The 21223-nt window shown below is 41.7% G+C and overlaps 1 protein-coding gene across 3 annotated transcripts in view; it reads left to right on the top strand.

Annotated features, from left to right (window-relative positions):
• The first annotated feature begins 1655 nt into the window (after nt 1–1655).
• NCF2 (neutrophil cytosolic factor 2) overlaps nt 1656–21223 on the top strand; it is a 45807-nt gene continuing 26239 nt past the window's right edge. For 2 of the 3 annotated variants that reach the window (XM_044004523.1, XM_044004522.1), the window contains exons 1-2: nt 1660–2086; nt 4064–4146. In XM_044004523.1, coding sequence (XP_043860458.1) covers nt 1913–2086; nt 4064–4146 — 257 coding nt within the window. In that variant the 5' untranslated portion in view covers nt 1660–1912. Of the gene's footprint in view, nt 2087–4063; nt 4147–21223 lie in introns of all 3 variants that reach the window. The other variant, XR_006356404.1, reaches the window with a different exon arrangement.

Below are 21223 nucleotides of genomic sequence, written 5' to 3'. Positions count from 1 at the left end.
ATTATTTTCTAGTTACATGTAAAAATAGTTTTCAACATTTGTTTTCATGAGATTTTTAGTTCCAACTTTTTCTCCCATCATCCCTTTCCTCCCCCCTCCCCAAGACAGAAAGCAATCTGATATAGGCTATATATGTACAATCATATGAAACACATTTCTGCATTAGTCATGTTGTAAAAGAAGAATCAGAACGAATGGGAAAATCCTCGAAAAAGAAAAAAACAACAACAAAAAAGTAGAAACAGTATGGTTCAATCTGCATTCAGAATCCACAATTCTTTTTTCTGGATGTGGAGAACATTTTCCATCATGAGTTCTTTGGAATTGTCTTGGGTAATTGTACTGCTGAGAAGAGCCAAATCTATCACAGTTGATTCATCACACAATGTTGCTGTTACTGTGTACAGTGTTCTCCTGGTTCTGCCCAATACACTCAGCATCAGTCCACTTAAGTCTTTCCAGGTTTTTCTGAAACCTGCCTGCTCATCATTTTTTACAGCACAATAGTATCCCATTACATTCATATACCACAACTTGTTCAGCCATTCCCCAATCGATGGACATTCCCTCAACTTCCAATTCTTTGCCACCACAAAGAGAGCTGCTGTAAATATTTTTGTACATGTGGGTCCTTTCCCCTTTTCTATGATCTCTTTGGGATATAGACCTAATTGTGGTATTACTGGGTCAACGGGTATGCTTTATTAGTGTTTATTAAAAAAAAAAAAAAAAAGAAGAAGGGGGCAGCTAGGTCTCGCAGTGGATAGAGCACCAGCCCTGGAGTCAGGAGGACCTGAGTTCAAATATGGCCTCAGACACTTGACACTTACTGGTTGTGTGACCCTGGGCAAGTCACTTAACCCCAACTGACTCACCAAAAAGAAGAAGAAGAAGAAGAAGAAGAAGAAGAAGAAGAAGAAGAAGAAGAAGAAGAAGAAGAAGAAGAAATTATCATATTGTCCATGAACAAAAAGAAAAAGTGTCAGTCTGTACTCATCCTATCACCTCTCTATGATGTAGTGGGTGGCATATTTCATCTTAAATCCTCTGGAATTGTAGTCAGTCACTAAGCCTTTTCAAAGAAGTTTGCTTTTACAGTATTGTCGTCATTATATAAATTGTTCTTCTGGTTTTACCCACTTCACTCCATATAAGTTCATATGAATCTTCTCAGGTTTCTCTGAAACCATCCTTTTCTTCAATTCTTATGATACAACATTCCATCATATTCCCATACCACAAGTTGTTTAGCCATTTCCCAATTCATGAGTACCCCCTCAAGTTACCAATTCTTTGCCATAACCAAAAATAGCTACAATAAATATTTAATGAACTAGACTTTTAAAAGAGCTCGGGAGAATTTTTGACTGAAGTACCACATCCAATCCCCTCCTATTACAGATGGGGAATCTGAGAAAGTGGCTGATCCAAGGTCAAACAGGTAGAAAATGACAGAGCACGGCCCAGAAGAGGGAGTAGGGAGGGTAAGACTTAGTGGGAGGGACTGATCATGACAGAGCAGAATCATTTAGAGGAACTGATCCATTGCAGGCAGAATTTGTTCTACTTCCTCTCTTTCTGCACCCCTCCCTCCCCCCACCCCCACATCCCTTCTTCCCCCTGTCTCTCAGCAGTTACTAAAAGGTGGGGACACTTCCTGGCATACTTACAACACGGAGAAGTCAGCTTAGGGAAGACTAGCTCCTCTTCTGAGGCCCACTTGAAAGAAAGGAAAAAAAAAGCACTTGCCCCTGCTCAGTTGAGAATAAGGGAGCCAAAGAGAGACAGTAGGGAACAGACCCTGGTAGGAAAGAACTTCCTCCCCATTGAGTGCTTTCTCTTCTTCCCGGGGCATTCGTGGCTCAGAATTGCTGTGCGGGCCCAGTCTCTGCCTCCCGCTTCTCATCTGGCCATGTCCTTAGCTGAGGCAATCCGCCTTTGGAATGAAGGGGTGCTGGCAGCAGACAAGAAGGACTGGCACGGAGCCTTAGAAGCCTTCACTGGAGTTCAGGACCCCCATTCCCGGATCTCCTTTAACATCGGTTGCATCTTCATGATCCTGGAAAACATGCAGGAGGCAGAAAAGGTGAGTAAAGGACCCTTAGCCCCTGTTTTGTGCTTTTGTGGTGGCTACATGAATGATCTTATCTCGATGTGGGATGCTCCCTTCTCTGTTCCATCTCCACATTGGATCCATTCTTGGAGATCTGTCCTCTCTGAGACGCCTTCCTCAACTCTTTTCCCTTCTCCAAACTCCTCTTGGGCCACTTGGACCATACCATGGCTCCTGATTTTACACTATCTCGTGTTAGTCACTAATTGACTCGGCAATTATCGAGTGCCTATGGGAGACCCACAAAGTCCATTCACGCCAGTTATCACCTTTCCAACCAGATAATAAGTTGTCTGAGAATAGATGTAAATCAAATTGTACTTGGTTTTAACATTACATGCAAATTAGACCACGTCCTCCATGAAGTCTTTCCTCCTGGTTATCTATATATGTGCCATATTCCTCTACTAGAGAAAGATGTATGCACACAGGTCCGTGTTACCATGAAATAATGGAAAGATTTTTGTCAGGAAAGATCTGGTATTTACAGATAGTAAATGGACTTGTTAGGATGAAGGAGTCCATTTGATTTCTCTCATTTGTAGGCTCAAAACCTTAACTAGGACATGGCACTTAGGCATTTATCCCAGGATGCCAACATCCAGGAGAATATGTTTTTAGGGGGCAAGGTGCACGTATATTTTCTCACCACTGCAACGTGAAGGCAAATATCCCTATATCTCATGGACATCTATGTTCTGAAACTTCACAGTCTTTGTTGGCTTCATTATCAGATGAGATCCCACTCCCTCACCCAGCACTACCTTTAGTAGCACATGAGGGCTGGTGGTCTTCTTGAGTCTCATAGCAACTCATTTACAAAATCCATATGAGCTCCATGTTAGAGGGAGGGAAAAAACTTGGGATGAAGGGATAGAGAGTCAGGACAAGGAGGCAGCAGGCTGTAGTGGAAAGGACACTAGGATTGGATTTAGAGGGCCTGGTTTGAGGCCCAGCTCTGATGCTTACTGGCTATATGACCTTGGTAAGTCATCTCACTTCTCTGAGACTCAGTTTCTTCATTTGTAAAATGGGAATAAGAACATTTGTATCACCTACCCTCCCAGAGGGTTACTTTGAAGAAAAGACTTTGTAAAGTTATGGAAATGTGAACTATGATTAATTACTCATATTTCAGACAGTCCAGAGTCAGGCTTGCTGATAGATACTAGGCAAAACTTTCAATGGAGACAGAGTAAAAGCCACAGAAGAGCTATATCAGTGATGTAAAGCAGTAAATTCATGCACAGATTGATGTGTAGATAGGTCAGGTAGTCAAAAGGTAAACCCAGAGGTACTCCACAAATCAATTCTACCTCTGATATCTAAATGTATTTGTTGGAAATTAGAATGTAAATAGGCTCGCTTGTTTCAAGGATAAATAGTGGATCTCTTGGTAACCAGCAGTTGGTTCGAAGGGCAAATAGGATGCACAGGAGAGAGACAGTGAGTCCTCCCCGAAAGGAAATGTTCAAACAAGGAGAAAGTAGAAATTGAGGCAGAGAATACTGGGGTATCTATACTCCTTGGTGATATTTTTAGATATTTTACCCTCACGATGTGGTTTTTGTCAAAAGCTCAGCAACTATGGAGAAGGCTGGAATGGACTATACATGCACACACACACACACACACACACACACACACACACACATCTCTATTGTCCTTCTACTCCTAATTCTAAAAAATCTTCTCAAACTCGGTTTCTCCTCCTTCTCCTTTACCTCTCTTATTGTCCTCATCTTTCTTGATTTTCCTTTCTGACTTTATGCCTCTTGTCATCCTCAGAGGTAGGCATAAAAAGCTGGCTACCCTTGCCCAGCCTCCATATATTTCTCTTCCAGACACCAGCCATCCTCAGCTGCCAGGCCCAAAGTGGTCGTCTTGGTTCTTATTACCAGCTTCTTATTCTCACATACCTGTACAAAAACCATTTTCCCTCTCCTACAGGCCTTTACCAGGAGCATAAACCGAGACAAGCATTTAGCAGTGGCTTATTTCCAACGAGGGATAGTCTTTTGTAGGATGGAGAGGTAAGTCATTGATATCACACAATATTGGGAATGGCGTGAGGGTACTATGAGGGATGTGGGTTTTACTCTGTGTTCATTGAAAGTTTACCTAGTATCTATCAGGAAGTCTGACTCTGGACTGACTGAAATATGAGTAATTAATCATAGCTCACATTTCCATAACTTTACAAAGTCTTTTCCTCATAGTAACCCTTTGGAAGGGTAGGTGGTGCAAGTGTTCTTATTCCCATTTTAAAAATGAAGAAACTGAGTCTCAGAGAAGTGAGATGACTTACTCAGGTCACAGCCAGTAAGCATCCGAGCTGGGCCTCAAACCAGGCCCTCTAAATCCAGTCCCAGCATCCTTTGCACTATAGCCTGCTGCCTTGCTTGTCCTTATGCAGCAAATTCAGACATGGTCAAACCTCAAGGCAGTATACTGTGATAGAGCCTGCAGCCTCAAAGACAGGAAGGCCTGGTTCCAGGTCTGATCAGAGACACACCCTGGCCGAGTGACCCTAGGCAGCTCACCTACCCTCTCAGTGATAACCTAATTCAGCTCTCTAACATTGTGAATTAGAGGAAGTTGCTTATGTGCATTATTAGAGGGAGTTCCCTATGCCAATGAAATTATAGGGCCTAGTAAACAAAAAAGCTATTTAAAATACTAGCATAGGGGGACAAGGCTAATACCAGTGCTATGCTAACTATATTATTACATATTTTGATTTTATGTATGAGTAGCTAGTTGGGCAGTGGATAGGGTGCTAGATGTAAAGTCAAGAAGACCTGATTTCAAACACTTAGTAGTTGTGTGACCCTGGTTGAGTCACTTCACCTCTATTTGCCTCAGTTTTCTTATCTGTAAATTGGGGATAATAGCAGAACCTCCCTCTCAGGGTTGTTTTGAGGATTGAACGCGATACTTGGAAAGTGCTCTGAAAAGCCTAGAGTACTATATAAATGCTAGTATAAATGCTATATAAATTATTGTTTGTGGTCATGTTTGCAGGGGGGATATTACAGTCACATCTGTAACAGAGTTAAGTTTTAATGAGGTTTGTCATAAAATTAAAAAAAAAACCTCTGGAAAACCATGTCTCATTTCTGTCAAAATTTGCCTTTAAGAATCTCACTTAAATGTTCTCCAAAGAAAAGTTTTCTATAAAAAAGTTGTTCTGATGGGGCAGCTAGGTGGTGCAGTGGATAAAGCTCCAGCCCTGGATTCAGGAAGACCTGAGTTCAAATCTGACCTCAGACACTTGGCACACTTACTAACTGTGTGACCCTGGGCAAGTAACTTAACCCTCATTGCCCTGAAAAAAAAAAAAAAAAAGTCCTGAGAGGGTTTGTTTCAGAAGCAGTCTGTAAAAAAGGGCAGCTGTTGCTAGGGGCAACAGTCTTCATGCGGAAAGAAACCTCTGAGTGGAGATAACAGGTGCCCTTTCAGAAACCACACCCCCATGTGCCTGTTTTTCTCTCTGTTTCTTGACTACTCTAGAAAAAAGCTACAAAGAGAATCCAAGCGAACGCATCTTCTAGCTGACCCCAACAAGAAAGGCAAAATAAAGCCAGTCCTCTCATTAGTTCTAACAGTTTTATCAGAAGGAATAAACCACTTGTGAAGGTGACAGAGTTTAGAAACCACAGGCTCTTCAGAGGAACTTTTGACAGTGAATCATCCCGAAGTCCCAGAGCTTTGGAGAAATTGGGTTCAGTCAGGATAAGTTGTAACAGAATATTCTCATCAGAGTCTGGGGAAAAAAAGGGAGAAGGAAATAAATATTTATTTAGTGCCTACTACATGCCAGGCATGTTATAAAAGTTGTCTCTTTTGATCTTCACAACAACCCTGTAAGGTACATACTATTATTTACATGTTTTATAGTTAAGGAAACTGAAAGGGGCTGCTAGGTGGCACAGTGGATGAAGCATCATCCCTAGATACAGGAGGACCTAAGTTCAAATCTGGTCTCAGACACTTGACACTTACTAGCTGTGTGACCCTGGGCAAGTGGCTTAATTCTCACTGCCCTGAAAAAAAAAAAGGAAACAGAAGCAGACAGGGCTAAGTGATTTGCCCAGAGTCACACAACTAGTAAGAATCTGAGGGCAGATTTGAACTTAGGTCTATCCTGACTCAAGGCCCAGTGTTCTATCCTCTGCACCATTTGGTCACCAGGGTTCAAATAAGATGAGATGAATAACAATGAAAGATTACGAAGGAAGGTCAAGTTTGCTATATACTTTCTTTTTTTTTTTTTTTTTAAGGCAATGAGGGTTAAGTGACTTGCCCAGGGTCACACAGCTAGTAAGTGTCGAGTATCTGAGGCCGGATTTGAACTCAGGTCCTCCTGAATCCAGGGCCAGTGCTTTATCCACTGTGCAACCTAGCTGTCCCCTATACTTTCAAATGTACTTAAAAATTTGTTTTCTTTGAGGGGCAACTAGGTTGCACAGTGGATAAAGCACCGGCCCTGGATTCAGGAGGACCTGAGTTCAAATCCGGCCTCAGATACTCGACACTTACTAGCTGTGTGACCCTGGGCAAGTCACTTAACCCTCATTGCCCTGCAAAAACAAAACAAAACAAAACAAACAAACAAAAAACATGTAAAACAATTAGAAAATAGAAAATAAAGACAGTGCTTGATGGGGGCAGCTAGGTGGTGCAGTGGATAAAACACTGGCACTGGATTCAGGAAGACCTGAGTTCAAATCCAGTCTCAGACACTTGACACTTATTAGCTGTGTGAGCCTGGGCAAGTCACTTAACCCTCATTGCCCCGCAAAAATAAATAAATGAACAAACAAACAAATAGATGAATGAATGAGTAAATAAAAATAAGTAAAGACAGTGCTTGACTGAGGCTGGTCCCAAAGAATAGATGAGCAAATAAATGCACCTCCATCTGTCCCTTCTTTGCTGAGGTAGGAAACTAAGAGAGCAAAACCCTGCCTGTGCTGTTAGACTCAGTTGATGTGCTGATTAGTTTTGCTAAATAACTTTTTTTTAAAACAAAAGATGGCTCTCTGGGTGGGAAGGGACATATTTAGAAATAAAGGTCATAGAAAAACAAGATAATAAACACTTCAAAAATAAATATAGTATTTGGTGACATTTTTAAGGCCAGCTAAATAAATGAATACCTTCAATTTTTTAAAAGTGGAAGTGTGGGCTGCTTCTAAGCCACTTCCCTGGCATAAGACAGCATGCTGCTCCAGGACTGGCTCTGCTTTATGTGACCTTGGGCAAGTCATTTTCCTCAAAGGGAGGATTGCCAGTTCAAACTTTCTTTAAGCACTTACTGCTTTGGATGGCATGTCCATGACTGAGGTTCTGCTTGGAGTTATTTGCACCCTTTTGACATTTGGTTCAAGAGTTTAGGTTTGCAAATTTATCATTCAATAAGCTAAAGGTCTTCCTCCCTTTCCTGTTATGACATAACAGCAAATGCTACAAGGTTCTTACTGTATTTTTTTAATTAAAATTTTATTGCTTTTTATTTGTTTGTTTTTATATCATCTTCATTTCTGAATGGGTCCCTATTCCCCATCCAGTGAATCTTCTCTTCTAACATAGAAGAAAAAAAAAAAGAAGAAAAAAATTGAGCCCAACTACTTCAAATGTCAACAGTCTGACAGTATATGCAATGTTCTGTACCCATTGTCCCCCAGTTCTGCCAAGAAGGGTGGAAACTGCATTTTCTTGTTTCTTCCTAAGGTCAAGCTTGGTCATTACACCATTCACTTTCATTTATTGTCATTGTTCTCTCTAATTACCTTATTTCTTCTACATTTCCCCAAATTTAGTTTTGTTATTTTCACTTATTACCAACCATTTGTTTTCTCTTTCTCATCCCCCCCAAATTAAACAATGAAAAGAAATAAGAAAACCATCATGAAAATATGTATAGTTAAGGAAAATGTGGGCAGTTAGGTGGTACAGAGTGGATAGAGTGCCAGGCCTGGAGTCAGGAAGACTTCATGAATTCACATCTGGTGTCAGACACTTGCTAGCTGTGTGACCTTGAATGAGTCACTTGACCCTGTTGCTTCAAATTTTCATTTGTAAAATGAGCTGTAGAAGGAAATAGCAAACCAGTCCAGGATCTTTGCAACTAAAACCCTAAATAGGGTCACAAGGAACCAGATATGACTGAAACACAAAGAAAGAAAATTTCTACATTGGCTACGTCTAAAAACGCCTGTCTCATTCTGTATTTTAAGTCTTATCACCTCTCTTGTAGAAGCAGTTAAATTACTTCATCTTTAATCCCCTGGAATCATGATTTATCAGAGTCCTGAAGTCTTTCAGAGTTGTTTTCCTCTATAATGTTGTTGTCATTGTAGAAATTGTTCTTTTAGTTCTGCTCATGTTACTTTGCATCAGTTCATAGAGTTCTTCCCTAATTCCTCTGAAACTGTCCATTTGACAATTTCTTATAGTGCAATAATATTCTGTTACATTCATATAGTGTAATTTGTTTAGCCATTCCCAAATAATTTGTTAAGGATTTAATTGACGAAGGACATGAAGCAACTCAGCTTATAAAGCAGCTTCATGTTGTGGTGGTGGAAAAAGATGACCTCACTGATAAACATAAAAATTGAAATTAATAAAAATAAAAGACTTCTGTCCATCATCACAGAGAAACTTGCAGAAGTAGACAAGTACCTAGCTGATGTTGCTGATGAACATTTACAGTTAATCAGTCTGTGCTACAGTGATGCATCAGTTAACTTACAATGTGAATTGAAAATTCAGTATTTTTGTACATTTTAATGGTAGTAAAAATTTGAATGTTAAAAGGAGGGAGGAGTGGATAGAGCACCAGCCCTGGATTCAGGAGGACTTGAGTTCAAATCCAGGTTCAGACACTTGAGACTTACTAGCTGTGTGACCCTTGGCAAGTCACTTAACCCCAATTGCCTCCCCCCCCCCAAAAAAGGAGGGTGGGGGAGCTAGGTAGTACAGTGGACAGAGCACCGGATCTCAGATACTTACTAGCTCTTTGGGCAAGTCACTTAACCCCAGTTGCCTCTACATGCCCCACCAATTTTTAAAAATTTTGTTTCCAGTTTGGGGCTACCATGAAAAGAGTGGATATCTACTATATGCCTGTTGTTTTTACTTCTTGCCTCAGCCTGGACGGACTTAGGTTGAATCTGTAGGCTATTCAGCTTCTCAGAGTTCATCAATACAGATTGGATTCCAAGTTTCCCCTTTGAAATGGGTTCCATTGAACAAAGGGTGGGTTTGGATAGGGACCTTCTGGAACAAATCACCTCATAGATTAGCATTGTAACATCTTGTACCAATCTCCTTGCTACTGCTGTTGCCTGCCAATGGGATCTCTGACTCCCAATGTACCCCCTATCCCAGGCTGTCTTGTTCTATTTGCTGAAAGCTTCATGATATCTAGACAGTTTCTCCCCTCCCCTTGCCACGCTTCAGTGGCTGTTTCTACCCTGTACCTTGCCATCTCTTGCTCTGGATATAGCCATTGTCAACACTACTACTGTTCCTGAAAAAGGCATGTTATTCAATTATTCTATGGCTTCACTCACTATCCCTGGGACTTTCCAGACCACCCCTTCCCTCTATGTGTTGATTCCCATTATTAGAATTAAACACTTATGGGGCAGCTAGGTGGCGCAGTGGATAGAGCACTGGCCCTGGAGTCAGGAGTACCTGAGTTCAAATCCGGCCTCAGACACTTAACACTTACTAGCTGTGTGACCCTGGGCAAGTCACTTAACCCCAATTGCCTCACTAAAAAAAAAAAAAAAGAATTAAACACTGATTAAAATTTACTATCTCACTTCTGTATTTGTATCCCCAGTGCTTAAACCCAGGGCCCACCTAATAATAATACTAACAACAACAACAACAGCAGTAATAATAGTCAACATTTATGTAGCACTTTTAAGGTTTGCAAAGCACTTTGTAAATATTTTCTCATTTGATCCTCATAACAAGCCTGGGAGGTAAGTGCTATTATTATCCCCATTTTATAGTTGAGGAAACTGAGGCTGAAAGATTAAGTGACTAATCTAAGTCATAAATGTCTGCAGCAGGAATCAAACAGCTTTTCCTAACTCCAAGACCACTTCTCCATCCACTATATTACCTATAGTTGCGTCATCCATTCAAAGTTCAAAGCCATTTTTCTTGGTCTTCATTGAACTGTCCTTCATATATTTTATGAAGAAAGGGTTTGCTAAAGTGAGATTTAGGACATTTTAGGAATTTTAATGCATTCATTATTAAAAGAGATACAGCATGGCATAGTAAATAGAGAACCTCCCTTGATGTGAGGACTTGCCCAGGGTCACTTGCCTGAGAAGTGTCTGAGGCAGGATTCAGACTCAAACCTTTTTGAACTCCAGGTCCAGCACTCTATCCACCACCTGAATTTTATGCCTCCCTCAGTATGATAAAGAAACTGAGGCTGAGAGTGATGCTGCTACTGAGGGCAATGCTGGCAGTGTTAGTGGCACAGGACCAGCTGATTTGCTAAAGCAATTATAGTAACCCCTCTTCATGGGTGAAGGATCTCTTGGCCGCTGCCAAGGTGCCCACACTAGATTTCATGGGGGTGTGGGTATAGAAGAAAAAGAATAAGGAGCAGCTAGGTGGTACAGTAGATAAAGCACTGGCCCTGGATTCAGGAGCACCTGAGTTCAAATCCGGCCTCAGACACTTGACACTTACTAGCTGTGTGACCCTGGGCAAGTCACTTAACCCTCATTGCCCACCAAAAAATATTTTAAATAAAACATTCCCTCTCAATAGAAGTAAAAGAATTAGCTCACTAGTGTAGTAGGAGTCCATCTTAGAGCTGTCAGCCACCCAGTGGTTTGTTTTTAAGGGGGCTATGTTTTCCATACGGCAACAAGGGATGCAGAGAGCTACTGGGGAAAGGGGCGGGGATGGGGAGAGAGATGGAGAGAAGCATTCTCCTCATTTGCCTTTTGGATACAATGATGGGATATATACAGTAGCCATGCCACCCAGGCTGCTGGGACACAGTCCGCCCCCACACATAGCATTTGAGTTCTATTTAAGGACCATTTTATTGAGCTCCTTGAGACAGAGAACATCAAGAAACACAGATGTGTGTCCAGGCTGCCTCCCTCCTGGCTGAGACCAAGGGAAGGAGGAAGAGGAGGAAAGAGGGGAAGGAGAGTAATGGGGGGGAGGAGAGAAGGAGGGGGAATTTGATTTGGGATGAGACAGGGATGGAGGGGTCCTAGAGGGGCAAAGGAAGAGGGCAGGTGTCCTTTGAAAGGAAAGGCTCTTTTGCAACCTGATAAGGATATACATCCAAGCAAGGGGTGACTGGGATGGATTGGGTTTGACCAGAGCGAACTCCAGGACCTTCCTGCACTCTCTACTAGGGTAGACAGTGGGTAATGTCAGGCTGGGAGGTGTTGGTGATGCATCTCTGAGAACTTGACAGGAGCTTTGGGGCTGCTGGTGCTTTTCCTAGGATTACCCTGTATCTTCTGTGTGTATATATGTGTGCGTGTATTATATTATATGTGTATATTGTATATGTATATATTACATATAACATATACTGTATGTGAATATATATCTGTAACTAGAATATATTAAGTACATGCAAGCTATATCTACATATATCTTGTATGCACTATATGTGCATCTCTCTGTCTCTACCTACCCCCTGACCTACTGACCCACCCATCTATCCATCCATTCATCCATCCATCTATCTATCTATCTATCTGCATATTGTACAGATTTAATCGTTCTCATGTTGTCTTCCCCTATTAGAATGTAAACTTCCTGAGGGCAGGGACTTTATTTATCCCTTTTTCCATGTCCCCATCTCTCAGCATCACCCCCATGTGCTTATTAAATGTGTGTTCACAGGCTGAGTAAAGGCTTTGGGGCTGGTTCCATAAAGGTGAACTGAGCAAATACTTGGTGAGGTGAGCTGGAGTGTGGGGGGTGGAGTATCATTGCCTGGAATCTGAGTCCCATCCAGGCAAGGATCACAGGATTCTGTGTTTAAAAAGTTAGAAGGGACCTTATCTAATCCAAAGCCTTCATTTTATAGATGAGGAAAGTAGGGATTAGGAAGGTGAAGTAATGTGCCCTTAAGTCACACAGGTAACAAATAGCAGAGCCAAAGCTTGAAGCCAAGTTGAACAACTTGAACTCCAGCACTTTTGTGACATACCACACTACCCAACTTCTTGCTGTTGTTACTCAGTTGTGTCCTACTCTTCATGACCCCATTTGGGGTTTTCTTGGTAAAGATAGGGGAGTGGTTTGCCATTTCCTACTATCGCTCATTTTACTGATGGGGAAACTTGCAAACAGTGGTAAGTGACTTACCCAAGGTGACATAGCTAGGAAGTATCTGCAACTGGATTTGAACTCATGTCTTCCAGACTCTAGGCCCAGAATTCTATCCACTGTGCTAACTAGCTGCCCCACTGTTAGGTTGACCTGAACTTTTAGCAAAGCATTTCAAGTCTTTAGTGTCATGGTGGAAGAAATGGAGAGGTGGGGACTAGATACTAGTACATCAAAGTGGATTGAGGGGCTGGATCCAAAGAGCAGTTACTGTCATCAATACCAAGTGAAATGGAAGGCTCTAGTGGATGGTGTCCTCCAGGGGACTGGGCTGGAAATGATGCTGTAGGGCATTTTTATCATTGCCTTATTTGGAAAAAGACATATATGGAATGCTCATCTGACTTGGGAATGACCCAGAGCTTGGAGGGCAGCAAAAATTCAATGGATGCTAAAGACAGCAAAGAGCAAGGCATCACTTCAATTTAGCACACATTTATTAATTCTGAACTCCTTGAGGGCATGGACTGTCTTTTACATCTTTTTTGTTTGTTTTTGTTTTGTTTTTTTGCAGGGCAATGAGGGTTAAGTGACTTGCCCAGGGTCACACAGCTAGCAAGTGTCAAATGTCTGAGGTCACATTTGAACTCAGGTCCTCCTGAATCCAGGGCTGGTGCTTTATCCATTGCACCACCTAGCTGCTCCCCTTTGACCTCTTTTTGTATCCCCAGTGCTTAGCATAGTGCTTGGCACATAGTAGGTACTTAGTAAATGTTTATTAACGACTGATTCATTAAGCACCTACTGAATACAATGAACAATTGTATATAGCTTGGATAATATATAACGATATAAAGCTGAAACAGCTGAGTTTCTGCCCTTGGGAAACTTGCAGTGTAATAGGAAGGATGAAGAAAATGCATAATCAACCATGATACAAGTTCTCATATGAGTGGATAGGAGAGTTCAAAGCAGAGATTTGGGATAGGAGAGAACACGTCACACATATCAGAAATTGGGAAAGAATACTTCTCGTGTATCAGAGATCTGGGATGGGAGGGAACACTTTAAGTGGGACCAACAAAGCCTTCATGGAAGAGGTGACATGAGTTGAGACTTGAAGGTAGAGAAAGATTTCAGCCGGCAGAGGTGTGGAGACAGACCACTGCAGGCAATGGTAGAGGGCAGGAAAAATAAAGAGGCTGCAAAAGGCAGACCCAGGTCAGGGAATTGTGCTGTCTGGTTTGGCTGGAATGTAGACTATATTTAAAAAGCAGTATGTGCTAAAGAAGGCTGGACAAGTAATTAGGAGTCAGATTGGGGGAGGGGGGCTAGAACTTCCTGGATTAGGAGATTTGATTTGTTTTGCATTTGGTAGCCCATAGGGTAGGGTTTTAAGCAGGGATCTAGTAAAAATCTGCTAAAATCTTTGTATGATATTTGAAAGACTGTTCTGCAGAAGGAAAAGACTGGCAGCTGGGAGACCAGTCAGGAGGTTAGGGTAACTCTCCAGAGGAGGGGTAATGAGATCTTGAATTGGGGGGATCACATCTTACTAACCTGGCCTTGATGATAGTGAGAGTGGAAAGGAAGGAATGAATGCCCCAGTAGCAGCCTGGTGTAGTGCAGGCAGGAAGAGCTGGGTTCAGATCTTGCCTAAGACACATTTCCTTCCTGCACAACCCAGTTAAGTCACTTACTTAACCCATCTAAGCCTCATTTCCTTCATTTATAAAATGGTGATAATAATAGCAGGATCCTGGGGCAGCTAGGTGGTGCAGTAGATAGAGCACCAGCCCTGGATTCAGGAGGACCTGAGTTCAAATCTGGCCTCAGACACTTAACACTTACTAGCTGTGTGACCCTGGGCTAGTCACTTAACCCCAATTGCCTCATCAAAAAAAAAAAAGAAAGAAAGAAAGAAAAGAAAAGCAGGATCCTTAAATTCCAGTGGTAATAGGGATGGTTGAGACAATAGACAATATATGACAATATATGACAACTGATTGCCACCAAATGGGAAGAGGGGGATGCTGAATAGAGGGGAATCTTGGGGATCATGAAGTTATTTGTTTTTCAGGGGTTTTTTTGGTCGTGTCGACCTCTGTGACCCCATTTGGAGTTTCCTTGGGGGAGATACTGGAGCGCTTTGCCATTTCCTTCTCCAGCTCATTTTACAGATGAGGAAACTGAAGCAAACAGGGTTGAGTGACTTGTCCAGGGTCACACAGCTAGTAAGTGTCTTGAGGCCAGATTTAATCTCAGGAAGATGATTCCTCCTTACTCTAGGCCCAGCACCATCTAGCTGCCCATGAAGTACATTAGAAGGGTACAAAACAAAGTGCTATGTGATATCTGAGAGGAAGCTCATTACCAAAGACTGTGGTGGATGGGGGAATCCAGAAGAGCTTCCTGATTTCAGCAGAAACTAGTCAAGAGTAGATGCAAATCCATGGTCAGGGAACTGGGTGTAGATTAGAGAGAGTGGTAATCTTAAAGCCAGGCTAAGGTCTGAAGCATAATAGCTAATAATAGCTAGCAATTATTAGATAATATTTGTAAAAAGCACTGAGTACATGGGGCAGCTAGGTGGCACAGTGGATAAAGCACCAGCCCTGGATTCAGGAGGACCTGAGTTCAACTTTGACCTCAGACACTTGACACTTACTAGCTGTGTGACCCTGGGCGAGTCACTGCCCTGCCAAACCAAAAAAAATGTATGTAAAAACCACACATTTTAGGCACTATATAAATGCTTTTTCTCTTTCCTCCCCTTATAATGTTTTCAAGTTTGCCAAAAAAGATTTACAAATATTTCATTTCATCCTCACAAAAATTCTGTGAGATGGGTGCTATTATTACCCCATTTTACAGTTGAGGAAACTGAGGCAGACAGCTCTCAAGTGACTTGACAGGATCTCCTGGCTAGTAAGGGTCTGAACTGGATTTGAACTCAGGTCTTCCTGAGTCCTGTATTTGCTGTGCCACCTAGTTGCCCAAACCAGGGATCAATGCAAAGAGGGCGATGTATGGCCTTTGAGTGAGTGGCTTAAGGTTTTCCTCAGGCTCACCCTGGAAGCGGTATTTGTGTCTCAGCTTTCAAAGTTGAGGCATAGGGGTGGCTAGGTGGTGCAGTGGATAAAGCATAGGCCCTGGAGTCAGGAGTACCTGAGTTCAAATCCGGCCTCAGACACTTAACACTTACTGGGCAAGTCACTTAACCCCAATTGTCTCACTAAAAACAAAAAACAAAAAACGAAGTTGAGGCATGGGCTGGCTTCTTTCAGGCCCTCAAGAATCCTCCATATTGGATGCAGGAGGCAGTGCTGTCTCCTTAGAGTAGGCAAGGCATGCCACTGAAGCCAGGATGGGTGTGACCTTCTCCCCAAGGTCTTGAGATTGTCACTGTTCGAATAATTTCCCAGGGTTGGAGATTGGGAGGAGAATAACAGAATTTGGCCCACGGCCATATAGGGAATATTTTTATCAAGAATTTTTCCATTTTTTAAAAAATATGAAACAGACATCTTGCTTGGGTGGTTCATTAATCCAGCCTTTCCTTCTCTTACTTGGCACAGATCTCTGGATGTCCTGATGTGCCGGGGAATTGGATATAAGGATTGCTTACTGGGCTAATTCAATATCTCCGTAAAGATAGGGACCCTGACACAGCAGGGTTTGACTCACAGCTGAAATTAATTTGCCCACTAGGGAGAGAAAATTCTTCTTTGTAGGTTAATGATGAGAGTTTTCCCTCAGAGAACCCTAGACCGTCTTATAAACAGTGAGTGTAATATAGTAGAAATTGTATAAGACAAAGAATCAGGACATTTGTCTTTTAATCTAGGTTGTTATTTTCTGTTGCCCTCTCCTGAATCCCTCAGCAACTCTTCCCCATTGTCTTGCTTGGCTGGTTGATCTGGATCAGTTTAACCAACTTTTCTGAATTTGGAAAATGGTGACAATGATGGCTTCCCTCTTGCTACCTCAAGGGACTATTATGAGAGTAAATTCTATCATATACTATGTACACACACAACTGCATACAATTTCACTCATATAAGGACATTCCTTCTACCAATGCAGATTAGCTCCCGAAATGAATAGTCTTAGAGTTTCCTGGGCATTGAATAGTCAAGTGATCTGCCCGCTGAATCCCACGACCAATATGTGTCAGAGGTGAGACTTGATACCTATGTCCATACTGACTCTGACACTGGCTCTCTAGCCATTAAGCCACACTGCCTTATATTAAGGCCAAGGGAGTGGACTTGTGATTTCCTTGGTATAAGGAACTCCCAGATGAAGAAAGTCTTTCTTTAAAAAAAAATGCAGGGGCAGCTAGATGGCACAGTGGATAGAGCACTGGCCCTGGATTCAGGAGTACCTGAGTTCAAATCTGGCCTCAGACACTTAACACTTACTAGCTGTGTGACCCTGGGCAAGTCACTTAACCCCAATTGCCTCACTAAAAAAAAATGTATCAGGTGAGAAGGCTAGAGCATACTGATGCATTATTTTTTTTTAATTTTTGCAGGGTAATGAAGGTTAAGTGACTTGCCCAGGGTCACACAGCTAATAAGTGTCAAGCATCTGAGGTCAGATTTGAACTCAGGTCCTCCTGAATGAAGGACTGATGCTTTATCCACTGCACCACCTAGCTGCCCCTAGAAAGTCTTCCAACTAATGCATTTGGCTCCTTCTCTGCAACTTTAGTCTTAGAAAGTCGACTGAAATACTATGAGGTTTGGGGTAGCTAGGTGGCACAGTGGATAAATCATCAGTCCTGTATTCAGGAGGATCTGAGTTCAAATCCAGTATCAGATACTTGACACTAGCTGTGTGACCCTGGGCAAGTCACTTAACCCTCATTGCCCCGCAAAAAAAAAAATCAAAAACAAAAAAACTATGGGGTTTAATGATTTGCTCTGGGTCCCACATGTGTCAGAAGTAGGATCTGAATCTGGGTCTCCCTGGCTGCCAGGCCAGCTCTCTCTCCACTAAACTACACCAACTCTCTTCTGTTATATAATAATAACTAGCATTTACAGAGCGCCTTAAGATTTGCAAAGTGATAATTTGAAAATATTAGCACATTTTATCTTCACCACAACCCTGGGAGGTAAGGTGCTTTTATTATCACCATCTTACAAATGATTAAACTGAGGCAGGCACATTGATTGAATGTTTACTGTAATACATGTGTTCAGGGAAGTACAAAGATATGTTAAGCATGATCTTATTCAAATTGCTTAATGAGAACAAGAGTGATCTAATTTATAACATTAATCACAAGACAGGAGCCATCTACATTTAACATCACAAAATTTCAGAATTGGAATGGGGCAAAAAAAAAAATATATATATATATATAATTTTTTTTTAATTGGAAGGGGGCAATTTTTTTTTGGTCCAACCATTGAACCAGTTCCAAACCCACCTAAACAGGTGACTGTCTAGGTGACTGTCTTTCCATCTTGTGCATAAGAATAGGATGAAAGATGTTGTTAAAAGCTTTATAAAAATGTGTAAACCCTACCTATAGTATTCCCCTGATCCATTGATCTGGTCAGCTCATCAAAAAAAGGAAATAAAGTTAGTGTTATATGACTGGTTCTTGAGAAAGTCACACTGGCTTTTGGTCATCACCACTTCCTTTTCCAGATTTACACTAACTACCCTTTAATGTCCTCTAAAGTTTTACCAGGAATCAAAGTCAAGCGCAGTACATGACAGTTAGCAGGCTCCATTTTCTTCCCCTTTTTGAAAACTGAGAGACCATGCTTGGCTTTCTCTAGGCTGGCAGCACCTCTCCTGTTCTATGTGATGTTTCAAAGATGAGAAAGGATGTTAGCTATGATCCCTAAGTCCTTTCAGGAGCCTGGTCTGTCGTTTGACTAGACCTGGCCCCCTGAAGTCCCCAAGTGCAGTTAGACTCTCTCTTCCTATCTCCTGGCTTTTTACTGGGTATCCACTTCCCATTATTCGTTCTACTTCTGCCCTTTCCAATCCAAAGATCGTTTTCCTTGGCAAAGAAAATAGGAGCTGATGAAGAAAGAGGTATCTCTGGCTTATTTCAGTCACTTGTCAGTTATCCTGTCCTTCTTGAGGAATGATCCTGTCCCTTCCTGGATTCTCTTTTTGCCAATAAAGCTAAAAGTCCAATACCCACCTTTTTGTTGTTGTTGTAATGTTTTGTTTTGGTTTTTTTGGTTACTACTTCAGAGGATCTATGATTTTTACCAGTTTAGGAACTCTTTTCACTGAATTAGATTGCAACCCCACCACACGATAGTAGAATGTCTTCATGTCAAAATTATTCATCACCCCATGAAGAATAACCTAACCTTCTGGTGAGTTGCCAGTCAGAAGTCAGCTGGGTGGAGCCTTGTGAACAAATGCAGAGACAGATCATTAAAGGTCCCATCTGGGAAGGTTTTCTAATTAGGAGACTCTTCCAGAGTTTGCATTCTACCGACCTAGTCTTTGAGGATCCACAGTCATTTTCATGCCACATTGAGACATGGGTAAGAATTTTTTGGAGATTAATATGTTCCTGATAATTAATTATAACAATATATATATTAATGATATAATCACAAAAAGTAGAAAGAAAATAACTTCATTTCCTAGTTCTAAAAGTCAGATTCTTTCCACATTTAACTTTAAAACTAACTGATACGTATGCTACTTTGATGAGTTCCCCTCATATAAGCAGATCAAAATCATCTACTTCTTAATGAAACATAAGGGATCTGCCTTTCTGATGTAGTGGTTAATCAGGAAGAAGTATACAGACAATCAACCGCCTTGAGACTTGGATCCTGTCTCCCACTTCTGTTATATCCTGCTAAAGCAGAAGCTGTTGTTTAGTCATTTCAATGACCCCATTTGGGGTTTTCTTAGAAAAGATACAGGAGTGGTTTGCCATTTCCTTCTCCAGCTCATTTTACAGATGAGGGACTGAGACAAACAGGGTTAAGTGACTTGTTCAGGGACCCAGCTAGTAAGTGTCTGAGACCAGATTTGAACTTGGAGTGTTCCTGACTCCAGGTCCAGTGCTCTATCCACCAGGCCACCTATCTGCAGAAGGTAGCCCTGTCAATGCAATGGCACTTACTACCCACTTGGTGAATAAATTTGTAATGATAAAATTATAGAATATTAAAGCCAAAAAGTATCTAAGAGATCAACTACTCCAACTCCCTCATGGTACACGGGAGGAAATTGAGGCCCAGAGAAATGAAGGAACTTTTCCAAGGTCACATGACTTGTTAGTTTTCACGGGGGAAAGGGTATGAGAATAAGCATTTACATAGCTCCTACTAGGTGCTAAGCACTTTTTACAAATATTCTCTCTTTTGATCTTCACAACAACCCTGCAAGATTAGGCACAGGAGAAGACCGGACTAGAACCTGGTTTCCATGTGATTCAAGTGTGTGTGTGTTTATCTCTGTCTCTCTCTCTCTCTATACACTGTTTCTATATATAGTATATGTATGTATATATACACATATACACACGTGTGCATGTATGTATACATATACATGCATGCATGCATGCATATACATACATACATAGACAATCAGGGTTAAGTGACTTGACCAGGGTGACACAGCCAGAAAGTATCTGAAGCCGGATTTGAATTCAGATCCTCCTGACTCCAGGGCCAGTGCTCTATCCACCTAGATGCCCTGTAAAAGATTATATCTAAAAGTTACACCAGTGCCCTTAGATGGTTACCTCAATGACTGATCATACCATGTTTAAAATACTTAAGATCCTATATTTACATGTTGTCATATTCCCACCAGAGGTTGTCCCTTAATATTTGTAGAGTTGGGGTTAGAACTTGGAGTCTCCTAACTCCTGAGGCTCTTTCTTTATTGGAACCCACACTTATACATTTGAATCCTAAGATAGCCAAGGAGTAGCTGCCAAGTCCTTCACAAAAAGATCTCTTGGAAGGACACATTTGACACAACAGCATAGCTACCATGAGGCCAAAAACAGCAGCAGGACCCACCGAGCAGGTAAGGCAGACTCCCAAACCATTAGACCATGAGGCAGAGTTTTGGGGATAACTCTTGTAGTTGACGCATCTCTTGGCATAGAAAATGACAGGTAACCCATATTCTGTTTTCTCATGTTATAATCTGCCACATGTACTGTACATAGACTGGAAAGGGACATTCTTAAACCTCTTGGGTAAGCAACATAGGAGAAGTATAGAGGAGGCCCTGTGGCATATTAAGATCTTAGAATTTTAGAACTGGAAGGGAATTTAGGGTTGGACCATCTGACCTAACCCACATGGAAAAACTGAGGCCCAGATCATAAGATTATAGATTAAGGAGAGGGGCAGCTAGGTGGCGCAGTGGATAGAGCACCGGCCCTGGAGTCAGGAGTACCTGAGTTTAAATCCGGCCTCAGACATTTAACACTTACGAGCTGTGTGACCCTAGGCAAGTCACTTAACCCCAATTGCCTCACTAAAAAAAAAAAAAATGGAGAAGGGTCCTAGTCCCCCCCATGGTATAGATGAGGAGCTTAGACACAGAGAAAGTAATTCACCTACGCAAGTTCACACAGGTTATAAGAATTAGAGACAGGATTATAAACTGGGTCCCCTCACTCCAGCTGCAGCTTTCCATTATATGTGCCATGCTGCCTCCCGGAAAGAGGTAGAGAAGGGAACTGATTTGTCCTCAGTCACAGAGTAAAGAGAAGAGCCAAGATTCCTGCTGAAGACCTTACTGAGGTGA

This window comes from Dromiciops gliroides, chromosome 4 (genome assembly GCF_019393635.1).
Source record: "Dromiciops gliroides isolate mDroGli1 chromosome 4, mDroGli1.pri, whole genome shotgun sequence".
In the NCBI taxonomy this organism is placed as follows: domain Eukaryota; kingdom Metazoa; phylum Chordata; class Mammalia; order Microbiotheria; family Microbiotheriidae; genus Dromiciops; species Dromiciops gliroides.
The sequence above is the reverse complement of the archived record's forward strand: the minus strand, read 5'-3'. Positions and strand labels throughout refer to the sequence as shown.